The sequence below is a fragment of the Muscardinus avellanarius genome, assembly GCF_963383645.1.
Source record: "Muscardinus avellanarius genome assembly, chromosome: 9".
NCBI classification, from domain to species: domain Eukaryota; kingdom Metazoa; phylum Chordata; class Mammalia; order Rodentia; family Gliridae; genus Muscardinus; species Muscardinus avellanarius.
In genome coordinates this window covers 32,801,966-32,818,558 of record NC_137795.1, presented here as the reverse complement: position 1 = coordinate 32,818,558, position 16,593 = coordinate 32,801,966, and the positions used below count along the sequence as shown (strand labels likewise).

General features: G+C 36.1%; 1 protein-coding gene across 7 annotated transcripts in view; it reads left to right on the top strand.

The window, feature by feature from the left end:
• Nucleotides 1-8,855: 8,855 nt before the first annotated feature.
• The window catches only part of HDAC9 (histone deacetylase 9), a gene marked incomplete at its 3' end in the record, with an annotated part of 511,771 nt that continues 504,033 nt past the window's right edge, over nt 8,856-16,593 (top strand). For 6 of the 7 annotated variants that reach the window (XM_080701502.1, XM_080701500.1, XM_080701504.1 and 3 more), the window contains exon 1: nt 8,859-8,916. In XM_080701502.1, the coding sequence (XP_080557628.1) occupies nt 8,895-8,916 (22 nt within the window). In that variant the 5' untranslated portion in view covers nt 8,859-8,894. Of the gene's footprint in view, nt 8,917-16,593 lie in introns of all 7 variants that reach the window. The other variant, XM_080701494.1, reaches the window with a different exon arrangement.

Below are 16,593 nucleotides of genomic sequence, written 5' to 3'. Positions count from 1 at the left end.
AAAGATAATATATGCTGATATTATTTAAAAGCATTGATGAATCTAAAAGCAGGGGAGAGCTTTCTGGGTTGTGAGAAGAGCACAGGAAAATCCATGGAAGGATGAAGAATTTTTGTGGGGCTACCACTGCACCATGTCTGCTCAGGACGTTTGAAAAGAAAGGGATTGAACTGTGTCATACTGTGCTCAAAACATAAATGGCCTTTGAGCCCTTTGTCTCTGTTCTTGAAATAAGTCCTGAAATAGGACAGATTCCATATCCATGATTCCACATCACTCAGGGATACGGCCAATTGTAAATGTTTATACATTGGTTATATGATTGCTATAAATATTTTTAATCTATCAAAAATAAGTGAAGTCTGTTTTAGGTGCTTTCTATTTTTTAAACGTGGTAGTTGGCACCCAGCTAGATTGAATTATAAAGTCAAAATTTAATTGTAACATTAAAAAAAGTACTGTTTTCAGAGGCAAGTACTCTAGAACTCTGTTGGTTTAACTTGGTGGCAGGTCATGTTATGGTATGGTGAATATCACCTGGTCATTTATAGCAGAAAAGGATGTGAAAAGCTGTGGGTTGTTTTAAAAATATCTGCATATGGAAAATTAGTCTTATCACAGTTCTCAAATATAGTATATATCCATATTCTTCACATGACTGAATTAATTTTTGGTGTTCAGAATTCCATTTATTTCCAAGTTGATAAGTAATAAAGGTGCAGCTATATAAGGAGAAAACTTATTTTGTGTAATAACATAAAATTACACATTTGATTCTTATCAAAAGTGGAAATAAGAAGACCAATGCTACTTAGCTAGACTTCTAGAATTATATTTTCTTACCCCTGTAAACAAAAATATTATGCTGTGTTGAAATTGAAATTTCTATTAAGAGTTTCTAATCCAATGGATAACTTGTACATACATAGTTTAGTCAACAGAGGCTAGGTTAATCAAGGTTAATTTGTATTTCAAAGTAGGCACTGTTGAATAGAGAAAATGATGCTTCATTGTTAGTGTGAATTATTACATGTCATTTAAAGCAAAAGCAAGGATTTCTGGTTGATGTGCACTGAAACTTACATTCAGACATATGTACCTCATATACTAATACAAAATGGTGTTAACTTGCTAAGTTTTCTTGTGAGAAATTTTAGTTTTAGAGTCACAGAAATATCATATATACAAAGTATAGAAATATCATATATACAAAGTATAGAAAATTGTGATATAAATTCCTCAGGTGACATTTGAAGGGAGAGATAGTTGGGTCAAAGACTCTAATGTATTTCTTTCAGAATTTTGAGTGGAAATGGTAGGCCAAGTTGAATTCACCTATTAAAAGTAGAGCATGGTGGACACTAGCCATTGCAATTGAAAGCCATCAGACTTTTCTAGAAACTCTGCCATGTTGCAGTTATTAGATCCATTCTTGTAGAGCTAGGAAAGCATTTTCATATTAATTTCTTAGTGACTATAACTTTAAATTGTCTTACACAAAAGATATTTTAATATTTCTCTCACTCAGATTGTACTAGATGATAGTCACATTCAAGAGATCATGTGTGATCGTTTCCCTGACAGCCTGATGCCTAGGCTTTTCACTTTTTTTCTTGTTTGTTTGTTGGCACTGAGGTTAAGCCTAGGTGTTCTATTTTCAAGTTACACTCCTATATGTTTTTACATTTTCATTTTTAAATTGCCTTTTTTATTGTTGTACTCTTGTGGAAACTAGGGAGAAAATGGGTCATAGGAGGAACTCTAGACCACAGAGGAGCAAATAGGGTGACCTAACTGGGGGTGTAGGAGGGGGGAGAGGGAAACTCCCTAATGTATATGATATACAGTCACAAATATATCAAAGTCAATTACTAAGCCAAGCATAAAAAGGAGGAAGGGGGAAGAGAATGGGGTGGGAAATGAGGAAGGGCTAAATGAGTGCTCTGTACTTATTTGCCTCTACCATCTTGTACCTCATTAAGATATATTTTAATTTTTGAAAGAGGGTCTCGGTAAGGTGCTGAGACCGTTGTAAAACCTGCCATCCTCTTGTCTCAGTCTCCCAAGTACTGGGATTACAGGGGTGTGTGTCACCATGCTTGGCTCCCGTTGGTTATTTCATGAGGGCAAGGAAATAAAAGGGCAAGGAAAAACACAAGTGAAAGTATAATTGAACTGTACTTAATGTCAACATTATTATTTTTCAGAACTCACTTAGCTTTTTATTGTGATTTAGTTATAATTAAATTGATATTTTATTAAGAAACTAAAACTGTATAAGAAAATATTAAATGTTGAATACCATATTAGGGGTTCACTCTAGATCGATATTCACGTAGCAGTTATTTATAAAGGAGTAATTATTTATTCACTGCACAAATATTTATTGGGTGACATACTATGTACCAGGCACTATGCTAATCATTGGTGACACAGGAAGCCAAAAAGACCATCTTTTAAAGTTGATTAATGAAGCTTTTATAGCTATGAGTAAGGAACTCAATATTTAATCAATTATTTAACTTTTAAAAAGGAATTTATGTAGTTCCTTAGAAAAATAGATGAGTAACAACTTTTCAAATATTTTAATATCTTGAATTAAAGGTTCATGAAAGAGCATTTTTATTATTACTATAAGCTATAGCATTAATAACTACAATTTCTTGAATGCCTATTTGCCAGGTATGATATAATTCTCTATAATCTTCATTACAACCCTATAAGCTTTATTATTCTGAACCCATAGATATAAATTAAAGTTCAGGGAAGAATAAAATAAAAATCTAGTGTTACAGAGTTTCTTATCAAACTACGTAGTAGTAATGTCTTAATTTCATTTCTTCGAAAACTGAAGAGTCCATGAAATTAGAGGTTATGTCATTCCTACATACATCTATATCCTCAGGGCTTATACTGTGATTGTGAAATAAATGTTCAACATATGAGTGGCTGACTTTCATTGAAAAGAAAAAAACTCCTTGATTCTATCAAAAGACCATTAAGTTTTATTTGACCCTCTAATTACAGAACTATGCTGGACTGGATTGATTTCTTTCCTGTGTTGGCTGCTTTGAGCTTTGTGTACAGGGAACCTGGCAAACATTCAGAACAGACTGGCTCGGTAGCAGAAAGCAGGACACACAGGCCCATCACCTACACTGGCTGCAATGCTAGTCTCATTTTGCAAGCTACAAAGATCCCTTTCTGGACAATTGTCCTTAGCCTTTCATATTTTGAATATTAATGGCCCTGCTTTTTAGTCTCTTATCAGGTTTAATTATTTTCATTTTTAAAAATTGTTCTCTAATAATACTTGCTAATTTGAAATGGCACCAAAAAAGATACTTTATCCCTCTATATTTTTAGCCATCTAATTACTGCTTTGGAAAAGATGATCTAATCTGGTGGTTCTCAAACTTTATTGTGCATCAGAATCATTGGAGGGCTTGTTAAAATACAGATTCCTCCCAGAGATTCTGATATAGTACTTCTGAGGTAGGACTCAATAATTTTCATTTCTAGCAAGTTCCCAGGTGCCCCCTGTTCTCTACAATTTCCTAAAAATAGAAGTAATCATGGATCAACACTTCATTTGAAGGGTAGAATTAGGGAAGAAATTATTTTCAATCAAAGCAAGGCTAGGGACTCAAGGGTTTTTGTTATTGTTGATCAGTTTTGTGTCCATATAAAAGAGTCTCCTTGGAGTTTCATTGTAGATGTTTTTTTTTTTTTTTTTTCTCACATTCTACTGGCTGATTGGTGCAGGCACAATTTTCCAAGCTGAAAACCATTTGATAATCAATTAGGCTTTTTTTTAAATTGGGGAGGAATCACTGGTAAATATAGTATCTAATATTCAATAAGAATTGGTGCTCTTCCTCTAAGAGACAGAAAATTCAGATAAACAAGCTAATTAACAAGCAAAAATAAGTATGCTGTGCTTCCCCCTCCATCCTGTTCCTTGGGGGTCTGAGAGAACTAAGCCTGTTGATTACAAACAAATGTGTATAATTTTATGGTTTTAATAATAGTTTGAAATATGTGAAGCTGGGAAAACAGAATGTTAGCAAATGATTGAAGGAATGGAAGACACCGGTTACTGGCAAGTAGTTTGTAGTATTCTTGCAAAGCACATGTCAGTATTTCAAGAAAACAAGATTTAAAGCTTACATTCTAGATTCACAGGATTTGGTACTCCACGAAAAGTGTACTTTATTACATATGAAAAGAGGCTATATTACGTGTTAGAATAAGTAGAATTATAGGGCCTGCCTTGCTCATGTACAATGAGGTCTTCGGGTATCATTAAGACCAATTTCAGGAAAGATCATTGTTAGCTTGAGGTCTGAGGATACTTGTATGGATAGGGTTTTGTAAATGTATTTTATTTTGCCCATATACTTGCAAAAGAAGAATTGTAATCATCATACTTTTAAAATAACATTTGCATTAGGATTTGGTTCCCATTTTCTAAATTGGGAACTTAATTTTTTTACTCTTCTTCTCACCTTGTTACTTGTATGAATGTAAATTATATTTAGGTGAATTTTAATAGTGCATTATTAAATTGAATTAGAATTTATTATATTGATGTCTTTAAACTTTTCCATTGTAGCATGACATTTGTATCAGTTTTTTAAGGTTTTTATAAAAGAAAATATTCTTTTCCCCCAAATCAGTAAAATTGGTCTAAAAATCATCTCAAAATTATTCACATTTCTTTATCAATGTTATTGAGATGGGATAAGAAAAGTAACTCAACATTCTTAACATTTGCTTTTGGGTTGTGGAACTATGGTAATCAATAAATATCCTTAGTGGTTGTTTTGATGATGTTTATTTTTCTTCCCAGAGACAAATGAGATCTGTTTTATAATGTGTCCAATATCTTCACACTAAAATAATATCTCATTATCAAAAGTTAAGTGAAAGACAAGACTGCTAATGGAAAGAATGCTGAAATAATGTAGAGAAAATTTGAAATAAACCTCAAGTTAAAAACTTATAAAACATAAAGAAGGCACATTAGAATTGTTCTTTCCTGCAACTCCCGAGAAATTACTAAATTACTAGCTCTCTAGCATTTTATTCTTTTTGTTTTTGAGTATCAATATAAAAGCCTGTGGGTCCTTTTTATCATTTGTGGTTTGAGGGTAAATTAAACAAAATGAAAAAAATGTGCAGGCACATATTTTTCCAGTACTATGTTGTTGTTATCCTTCTTAGAGGTTTAGCACAATATTTGTATATTCTACTAGAAACAAAAATTGAAACATTTAATTCTGAATATCTTAGGTAATCATTTGCTTTGTTTTTGTGAGGGATAAGATGGCAAGACTGCAGAACATGAATGCTGGACCTATGTGGGTAATGACCTGGGCTACCTAAGCTATCTTTAGGTCTGACTCCATCAGAGATGGAGAAAGAATGGAAGGAAGCAAGGAAGGAAGAGAAAAACGTGGTAACTAGCTGAGAGGGTCATGAAAGAAATGTTAATTCCTCAACTCAGGATTAGTGGGCTCCCTGGCTCACATGACAGAAGAGAATTCTGGCATGTTACAGTCAGAGACATAGACAGAGGATATTTAGGAAAATTCTCCCACATGTGTGGGAGAATAAGGACCATCTCAAGAGGGAAAGAGATGCCTTTGGGGGCTTAGGGCTCTTCTTTAATAGGGGCTTTTATGAGGGGGTGAGCAGGAGGAGGTATGCAAGGCTGACCTCAGTCCAGCAGTCTTCAGGCACTTTCTGGTGGTCTGGTGATCTGGTGATTCTTAGATTCCTCAAGCTGATCAAGGTTTGGAGGTCCTCTAAATTATAGGTCATCAAGATATTGTATGTGTCTTGTTAACAATGCATAGGACAATTATAGTTTCTTTCAGTTGACTCTAAAATCTACATATTTCCTAGGAATTTGGGAGACACAGACCTGGGATAGAGAACTGGTCAGGGGCATAAAGATTGAGGAACTTTGGCACCAGTTTCCCATATTAAAGTTATATTTTATTTTCCTTTCTGTCTCTTTTCCACTTATTTATTTCTTCTATTCTAAATCAAAGAGATGGATAAATAGGTTGGTTTGGGTGATTTTTTTCATGATGTATATGTCCATGAGATAATCAAATATATACTCCACAATTTGTATCAAATGTATACAATTAATGTATACAATCACAATCAAATGTATACAATAACAATTTGTCAAATATACCTCAATAGAACAGTTCATGAAATAAATATTGGAAAGAATAATGAAAAAAAAAACAAGAAAAAATCTTGCATCCATAAATGTAAACAGATAAAAGTGGAGCTGCTCTTGTTGGTTGAGGATAAAACCTCTTCTGGAGGAAACTGAAGGTCAAGGTTAAAGGCCATTATGAATAATCTCTATTTTCCTCCAGGTCTAAAATGCTATGTGCAATTACCACTAAACATATCACTTCAAAGAAAAATGTTACACTCATATTATTTTTCATCCTTTGAATATATACATTTTTTATTCTTTTTATTTTCTTATTTATTTATTTCTTTGATGGTACTGGGGTTCCTGGAAACCCTTCTACCTCCGGGCTACCCTCCCAGACCCATTTTATATTTTTATTTGGAAACAGGGTCTCTTAAGCCAGCATGGCTGGCTTCAAACCTGCGCGATCGTCCTTTCTCTGCCTCCCAGGCATGGGGATTACAAACGTGCACCACCACGCCTGGCTATATATACATTTTTAATCCAAAGTTTTTTTATAATTGCTTAAGAAATACAATTTTTTTCCGGTAAAAGGAACATAAGATTTTGTTGTTTAGCTTAAGATACTATCATCTGTACAAATATAATTTTTTAAGAAGTAGAGTAGAACAGAATTTATCATTGGAAAAAGAGGAATTCAGCAATGGGTTCACTGATAAATCACTTAACATATTTCTTGCTTTTTCCAAAATTTCACTTTCCCTTCTTTGCTTTTCTTTCCTATTCCCTGAGGTTGACCAGGATTCCTCCTCCATCCAATTCTTTTGGGTACCTTGCCACGAACTGCTTTTCCCCTTTCTCTCTGTGTTGCCACTGATGCCTTAGGAATGACATATTTCTTGCTAATCTAGTTAAGAAAAGGGAGAAGAGCTTCCATGACCAAGTGGATGATCACTTTTATGTTTTCCTTTGGGAGTGGTTTAGATGCAAGCATCCCATTTGGGGACACAGACTTTATTTCTCACAGAAATAATATGAATGTACACGAGAGACTATAGGATTTTTAAACAAACTACCATAGTACATTTACTTTATAGGTGAATGCCATGGTGTATATTGGTCTGGGAATCTATCAACTATATAAATGCTATTTCTGTATTAAAGTCTGTATTTCAGGCAGCCAATGTATGGATGAATGTAGAACATTCATAATTGGATAATAAACATGCTTATTTATTTCCTGACAGGTGCAGAATATTCAATAATTCTGCTTCCATAGGAAAGCATCAACATTTTCTTTTCTTTTTGCAAGTAAATGGAATTTAGCCTGAGAGACTGAAAGAGGGAAAAGTGTCAAGTCCAAGCCATGGTTTTATGTTTTTTGTAGTTTTAGATGTAGGAGGGACTGGATGTAATCATTATGATAGTTGGTACTAAGATCACATTAGGATTTGTGAAATGGACAATTGCCTTACATAAATAGCAAGTAAAAAAAAAAAAGTCAAGCTAGTCCTTCATAAAAATTTTATTCTAGATTATGCTTGTTTTTCAAAACTACCTCTACTAAATCTCCTGTCAGTGCTGAAACTAGAAGGCAGAAAGCTTCTAGTGCTACAGCCAACTGCAGTGTAGCCAGAGAAACAGGCAACAAAAATAGAACACCAGGATTGCTGTGCGTGGGTGAGGCAGAAACCACATTATGAGCAAAAGCTTCCAGTATTATTTTAGAACCAATACAGAGCTCTGCACTTCTCTCCTTTCTTCCAAAAACACATACTACAAAAATAAAATGAAATTAAATGTACGTGCATTTGCCCTCTTAGAATTATGATTTTTAATTTTTTTTTCTTGCCTTCCAAGCTGTGGACTCCTATCATCAGGATGGAAACACAGGGTGTAAAGCAAGATTGAAGGGAGGAAAGAGTTAATTGCTCTTAGGGCCCCGCAACAGAGAATTATGGTTTGAAAGATAGAGGCTGGGCAGCTGGGTTTGCTGGGGTATTTTTAAATGCATTAATGCAGGCTCCAATCACTCGGCCATGCTTGACCTATTTTTGGCTCAGGCCGACCATTGTTCTATTTCTGTGCCTGTGGGCCAGGCTGTTGTTGATTCATATGCAAATGGATTATCACTCGCTTTAGCCAACTTGAGCTGAGAGAGACTGAGAAAGGGAAGAGAGAGACACAAACAGATAGGAGAAGGGCAGGGCTGGAGCCACTAGCAGGACTAGGGGTTCTTGCAAGGAAACTCTCACAGGCTGAAGAACTGTAAGCCAGGTTTAATTGGTTTCTTTTTCTTATGGGTAGAGTTAATATTTTGCTACTTATCCTGACAAAGAAATAACCCCGAAGCACATTCCTATTTCCCACCTGCTTTTAGTTTCCGGGATAACCTAAAACTCCAGAGGGCTGTCGCATCTACTTTTTGCTCACAGGTTGGTAACGAGGGGAAAGTGTCCAGGTCTTTTTGGAAGTGCATGTCCATCTGAGCAGAAAGGAAATCCTTGTCAAAGTTGATCCTCACTGCTTCTCCAGGAGGAGGGAGGACCAGCCCGGGTAGCTCCTGGGGCCAGGGCACTGAGCAGTGATGAATCTTTCCTGTCGCTGAAGTGAGAGTGATTGGACTATGCTGCAGACAATTTACGAGAGTGACTCTTGTTTTTCCTCAGATGGGGTGGCTGGACGGGAGCAGCTCTTGGCTCAGCAAAGAATGCACAGTATGATCAGCTCAGGTAAGATCCTCTTTCCTAACTGAGACGTTTTATGTTTGGAAGGAGGCTGGCGTGGGAAAGGCAGCTAAGAAAAGCATCTCTCTTCAGAACTGACTGCTTTTTCGGTTCGATGTTGATGTTTTCTTGGTGCCGCTGTTGGGTTTAACTTAGGTCCCTTCCATGACTGTTTCTGTGCACCTTCCCAGTCAGTTTAGGAACGGCTGCTTCTGAATGAAATCGCAAAGTATTACATCTGGTAAGAGATGAGACTTGAGATAAGTAACATGTAGTGGAAGGTGTTTTGCTTATACTGCAACTAGCAAAAAGGAGATCTGTGCTGATTGTGAGCGTATACCAATAGGACTTTAAAATCAGGTAAGTTCATATCGGGGCTTCTGCTTGAATTGCAGCCGCGGCCAGCACGGTGATTTCATATTTACAGTGTGCATCCAGAGCACATCTATTTATAGACCTACCTTCTGAAATTTGTTTGTCGCAGAGTTTTATAGGTAGTTTTATTTTTTCTATTGTGTGGCTTTTTCTCCTTAGCCCCAAATGAAATTGTTTAGGATGAAATACAATTATGATTAGTGGATGTTTATTTTAATTTTTTTTCAGAAACATTTGGAAAGTCTAGCAATGTCAGGCAGATGCAGTGGTATACACACATAGACATGTGTTAGAAGCAGGTGCAACATTTTAAGGGATAACAGCAACAGCTTTCAGTTTCTAGTTTCTCTATGTATGCGCTCATGCACGCAGGGATGTGGGGACGGGAGACCGGGATTGTGAGCTTCATCAATTTCTATTTGTTATACTATTGCTCTGTAGGCAGTATTATTTACTTGGAATTATTCATTTTTATGTTGATTTCCTATATCTCCTGTGCAAAGCTTTAGGGACCCTTTGTTTCTGATCTCTGTTGAATGCGTCCAACTACACTGGCTTAAAGTTCTTCCTCATAGCCCCTAAGTTCCCAGGTAGGCTCCACTGTAATTATAGGTCACTGCCTGGATGTCTGGGATACGGATGCAACATAAAGCATAAGTTTACCTTGTAGAGCTAGGTGTGAAAGAAATATTCCACAGGTTGCCATGATGCCTGCTTTGATGCTAATAAACCTTCCCATCTGTGCAGATCCTGTTTAAAGCAAGTTTTCTTTAAATCTTGGTTAGTGATGATACTTTTAGGCTCCTTCTGAGTCCCTTTTCTTAAGGAATGAGAAAAAAAATATCAATTTTGTAGAATTGGGCCTTTATATACTTAAGTGACAGGAATTATATTAAGGAGCAGTGTTTACTATCAGAATTACAATAGTTTATTATCATTGTGGCTGAAAGTTAAGCAGGGCTTAGGGCGGGTCAGCAGAGATGGGTAGGACGGGACTGGTCACTTAGCATTTATGGGAGGACTCTGAAACTTATCATTTGGGATACCTTTTCAGTACTACATTGTATCCTTTCAGTCTTGGCCTCTGTGTCCAAGTTTGATATTTCTTTCCCATGGTAGAAACACAGCCATGCTTTCCCAGTAGCAACTGCCTGCCGATATGGGCTGGCTACAGGTGTGTTAGCAAGCTTCACGGTTCCTCCAGGTCTTTGATAATTGCACACGACTTTGCTGCCATTTCAGTTGAGTTTGTCCTTTTCCTGACATTTAGTGATTGATATACAGAGCAACAAGACTTGAGACAGGGAAGCACTTGAGACTGTCCCTGTTGCCAGCTCTACAGGAAGCAACACTGAAGCACTAGCTGTTAAATGAAAAGTAATGTAGGTGAACATCAACCCCCGGACCTGTCTGGTATAAATAGGGAAACTCCAAGCTCTGCTTATCTTTAAGGCTTGAAACATAAATTGTATCCTTCCCACGGTGTTGTGTAATATTTGATTTTGTTTCAGATAACATGTCCTTAACTTTAATTCACTCCGTCTTTCTTGTGTGTTTCCTGTGAGGCATTGGTTCTCGTACTTGGAGTGATAGCAGCATTATATAAAATGGGGTGTCTGGGTTCTACCTGAAAAGAAACTGTTTTAGTTGGTGAGGGGAACAGTATGGACATCGGGTCTTTAAAATCTTCATGCTTTTGTCACCTTCAGCATTCTGAGACCCACTACTGTGGGGTGAGAGAGTAGATGGTGATGTTGGTCAACCACCATCAGTATGGTTTGTTCTGTGTGTTAGTTGTTAGAATAGGACCTTCATATACTCAAAAATCACATTCAGCTCCTTCTTGGACTAGTGGCCTTTTTTGTAATTCTCAGGCTAAAAGGGGATGATACCTTTGGGCCTGAAAGAGAGAGAAGAGAATATGTCAGCAATACTGGGGAAAACTCCCCTAGGAGGGGTGTGTGTGTGTGTGTGTGTGTGTGTGTGTGTGTACCAGTGATCCTGGGGATTGAACCCTGGGGGGTTCTTTCTCTGAACTATACCCCAAGGGCCTCAATTAGTGAGGGCCTTACTAAATTGTTGAGGCTGGCCTTGAACTTTAATCCTTCTGTCTCAGCTTACCAAGTACCGGGATTACAGGCATGCACCACCACACCTAGCTAGGAACTGTGTTCTTGCATCAGGGCTGCTACTAGCCAGTTGTGTAACCAGTACCGCTCATCTTCAGAACACAGAAGAATAATGACCTCCTTCTTGTCCTCTGGCATTCTTGCTAGATTCAAATCTATCAACATATCTTTAAAGTGAATACATAATATTATTAATACTATTTTCAGTGAATGAGCTGGGATCCTGGCTCTGCAATGCTTCAATTTACCTTGCTGAAGAAGCCAGATGAAGATTTCCCATGTGTATTTGACATGGAAGAATGCATTTTTATCCCCATAATTATGTTTCTTGAGTTATAAATCAGCTGTTTCTTTTGTTATCTTTGTCTGATAAGGCTTGTCTTTTTCTTAAGCAAATTTTGACTGTACCTCAGGGTAGCTACTATAAGTGTGTGCATGTGTATGTTCCATGACATGTATCAGGAAATAATCAAAGACAAATGACCGAGTACGTGATTGATAACTGAAACTCCAATGGCAGATTTTTTTTTGTATAGAGTTTCTATATAGTTTTTTGTATAATCATCATGAATAATTACTTTATTTAGAGTTTTCATTTGTCATTCTAGTTATATTGGGCTTTATGCATTAATATATATTACTTTTGTTCAAAACATTTTATAATTATTAGAATGCAAGTGTGATATATGATTGCATGTTTTCCTGATATTGACCCAGTCAGGTTAGACATCTGAGGAAGGAGTAAGATACTCTATGGATAGATAGTTCTATAATGTAACCTGCTAATGACTTTCTAGCTCTAAGTTCTCTAATGCAGGAATCCTGAAACTCACTATGAGAACACATCTTGCCAAGCACATCTCTACATGTATGGCTGTGTGGGCCAGTATAAGTGATAACTATGGAAGAAACTAAAGCATGTACAAATATTGACGCCAGTCTCCCAGTAGGAGCTGGCAGATTGAGGGGAGTTGCCTTGTTGCCAGGCCTGTTGGTTAACATGTGGGACAGCAGAACTGTCCACACAGTATTGGAGCAGTTACTCTGAAGGAATTTCCTAGAGTTTTTACAGAATTAATATCCATTATAATGAGAACACAATGTATAGTTATAATAAGAAAATGCCATGTATTCTCATTTTAGTTTACACAAAAAACATAAGCTTAAATCCTGATTATTTTTTTATTAAAATCCATCTTTTCCTTTTCTCAATTCTTTTGTTCCTTTGTGTGTAGAACCGAGAGGAAAGCAACATTTTGGATTCTGTAGTGATTTATGTCTACTTGAAAAGCAGAACCTAATTTTGAAAATATGTCTGTGAAATACTACTGTCATGTCAAGAATCACTTCTATTATTCCCCATAATTACTGTTTTGCCATTCTTTAATTCAGATTAACTTCACTTATAAGTCTGTTACCAATTGGGATAATTGATAGGTATCAGTCAAAAACTTAGTTGTAAATAGGACCATTGAGATTGGAGGTAAGGATGAGTATTCTATGTTTCTGGGGATGACAGAGATGAAGTAAGAGCTATGATCCCCATTAAGTAAGAAAATTCAGTAAAGCCCCTTGGAGGTATGAAAAAAACCACAATTCTAATACTGAATATTAAAAATTTTCTAAGTGGTGATTTTGACCTTGAATGTTAGAGACTTAAAAATATACTACACATAGTTTCTCACCACTGAAAGATACTGAAATGGTTCCCTAAAGATATGTATCAGCAAACACCTCCTCCACCTGCCACAATGATTCAGTATAATCAAGTAAAGAAAATGATATATCCCAAAACAACACACCCCAGAAAAAATAGCCAAGAAAAGCAGAAGTTTTTTTATCAGAACAGAAAAACTTGTATCCTGGGCCTTCTTCGCATTTTACTGGCAAGTAAACAACTTCCTGAGAATTATAACATTCCCAAATTGGCAGAGAAGCAGACTGAGTGGATATCATAAGCATTTTTGGTTGTTCTTGTATTTTCTTGTGACTGAGGAATAGTAGAAAGAATTCTGAAAAAATAGTAGAAAGGAACTGGAGAAGTGGAATAGGGTGAACAAACGTGGTCTCTCTGGAGAAATACAAGCTTCAAAGCAACAATCTAAATTGGAGAAATGTTAGTTCCATGAAATGGGAAATCCCTTCCCAAAGCCAACCTTAGAGATTCCACCAGGAAAAACATCAACTCATTAAACACTTGGGGTTGTCTAGTAAGTGCTACCCACAAATAACGTACCTGAATAAGATGTAAGTATTCAACAAGATAAGATCTCAAAGATCAGCATGATAAAATAATAGAATGAGATGAAAAAGGAGATTTAGATCTAAAAAAATGACTTGAGAATGAGGAGACATGATAATTAAAGAAAAAAAAATAGTCATTAGAAATAGCAGGAAACAGAATAGACCCTAGTAAAAACCCTAACTGACAAGAAAGAAAGGCTTGAAACAGTAAGAAGGAGAACGGACTCATGTTATCAGAGAAAAGTCAATACATTTGAAAGACAAAGATAAAATAACAAAATGGTTACTTGTGTCCCAGACATTGATATTCCAAAACAATGAACAGAAATATTTTTCCAAAAATGAAGAAAGATAATTTTATTGAATAAGAATATTTGCAGATTGAGCCGGGCGTGGTGGCGCACGCTTGTAATCCCCGTGCTTGGAGGCTGAGACAGGAGGATTGCGCAGGTTCGAAGCCAACCTCAGCTACTTAGTGAGGCTCTCAGCAACTTAGTGAGACCCTGTTTCCAAATAAAGTATAAAATAGGTCTGGAAGTATAGCCCGGAGGTAGAAAGCCTCTGGGTTCCATCCCCAGTACCACACACACACACACACACACACACACACACACACACATACACACACACACATACACAAATCTGCAGATTGAAAGAGCTGCCATGTTTTAGGAAAATGTGGTACAAATACTCAGCATTGAACCATGTCTTGATTGGGCAACCAAATGATAAATCATTCTTCAGTTAAGTCAGGGACAGCTGAGTCCTTGGAGAGGAAGGCTGGGGGAGGAACTCTGGGGCTCAAAAAGGCTTATTAAACTTACTACTTAATTATGGAAGACAGTGGGGAGTGATCTCTCAAATTCTCAAAGAAATGGAGCCCAGCATTACCCTCAGACAAGCTGTTACCCAAATATAGAGAAAATAGGGAGAAAATGTAGAAATTCTTAGCCATGAAAGAGGCCGTTAGGCAAAGAAACCCACCCAATGAAGAGATGAACTTAAAATGTAAACAAAAACTAAATTCAGAACTAGAGCAACATAATAAAAGTGACTGGGAAGAATTGAACCCATTTAAGCACTTACAGAATTGTAGTTATAGGGCAGAAAGCAAATGTTATAAAGTAGGTCAATGTAAACATATTAATAAAAATTACCAATATGAGGTGTTGGGGAGCAGCGAGATGGAAGGATGTGAGAAGGTGCTAATATCCTTCTTTTTTCATGACCAGGAACAGATACTACTTAAAATAGAAATACATAGTTTGAAGGAAAAAAAAAGATTGCTAACTGATTTTAAAAAATAGTTTATTTATCCTTGGAGAAATCTTTTGAGAAAGAGTATATCTTATGAGGAAGAAAGAGAATGCAACATTTAGTATGTTTATAGTTTTTTCTTGAAATGTAATTTTAAATCTGCTAAATTCAGCTGAATTTAAATTTAGTTTTTTAAAAAATAAAACAAACATGAATGATGTGATCTTATTTTTATAAAAATATTATTTTTATCTATCCATTATGTCTCCAAAGAATTCATATACAGATAGAAAAAAGTCAGGAAAGATTTTGTGTTTGCCTTTTGTGAAGGGGAAGGGCTTTTGCTTTTTATCATTATATCTTATATCTTTTTTCATTATATGAATTTTTATAATAGACATTTTCTAGAAAGTGTCCATTACATCTTCACACATAAGCTATTATTTTAAGAATTATGTAAACTGGGTTTGCTGGCACCTGCCTGTAATTCCAATACTTGGGAGGGTGAAACAGGAGAAGTTGCAATTCAGTAACTTAGGGAAACACACACCAATTTAGTGAGACCCTATTTCAAAACAAAAAATAAAATATGGCTGGGAGCTCAAAGGTAAAAAAGCCCTTGGATCTAATTTCCAATATTTTTTTAAGTATTAGGTATATTGGTTAGGTTATTTTCCACTTCAAGTAAGAGAAAACCCTTGTCAAAAATGACAAGTATGGTATTTATCATTTATGTAAATAGCTGGGTGTTCAGGCTGCACCGGGAGCTCAGTAATGAACACTCAACTCCGTCATGTAGCTCTATTACACTGACTCTGGCCTTAGGTGGTGTGACCATCTTCATTTATCACAAGTTAACTATAGCTTTTCCAGGTCTCCTGGCTGGGGATGCATTACATATTCTGGAGGCAAAGAAGGAAAACTTTGCTTTTGGGGGATCCCTTTTTAAGAAAAGAGTATTATTCAGAACTTCCCAAGCAAATTATCCTTTATAACTCATTACCCCAGATAACACGTTTTTGAGAACAGGTGCTCTAGATCAGCCAGGAAGGGTGGGTATATGCATCTAATCGTGTTTCTAGTGGGAGGAAGAAAGATGTAGCAACAAAGTTAGCTGGCACCAGTTGTATTTTCCAAAATGTGTATGTTCGTGATTGAAAATTTATTTTTTTGCAATATTCTTGAGTTTTTAGTTTTTGGAAATATAAAGCAAGTGGACTATGTTTTAAATTTGGCTTTCAATTGAATTGTGGAGGCTGTTCCATTTTAATGAAGATAAGACAACTGTTTAGATGCTGCCACAACCTTTTGCTAGTATTGAGTAGATAGCCTTTATAATATATGTTGCAGGAACTCTTTAATAAAAAGACTGAATCACATAATTATGGAAAAAAACTGGATCTCTCTAGGTTGTAAATAATTTTTTTGGAATGAAGGAAAATCTGCATTGCCTCTTGAGGCTCTGGAGGCATTACAAGTATTTATTATGATCTTGAATAGACCATTCTTTGAATGTTGGCTCTGAGGTACAGAAAATTTTTAAAGAAATTTAATAATATATGAAGTTTCAGCATATAGAAAGTATATGATCTCTCAAATATTCAGAACGTAACATCTTTCTCCGTAGGTTGTTATAATTGCACTTTAAAAATAATGAACATTTTTTACATTATGAAAT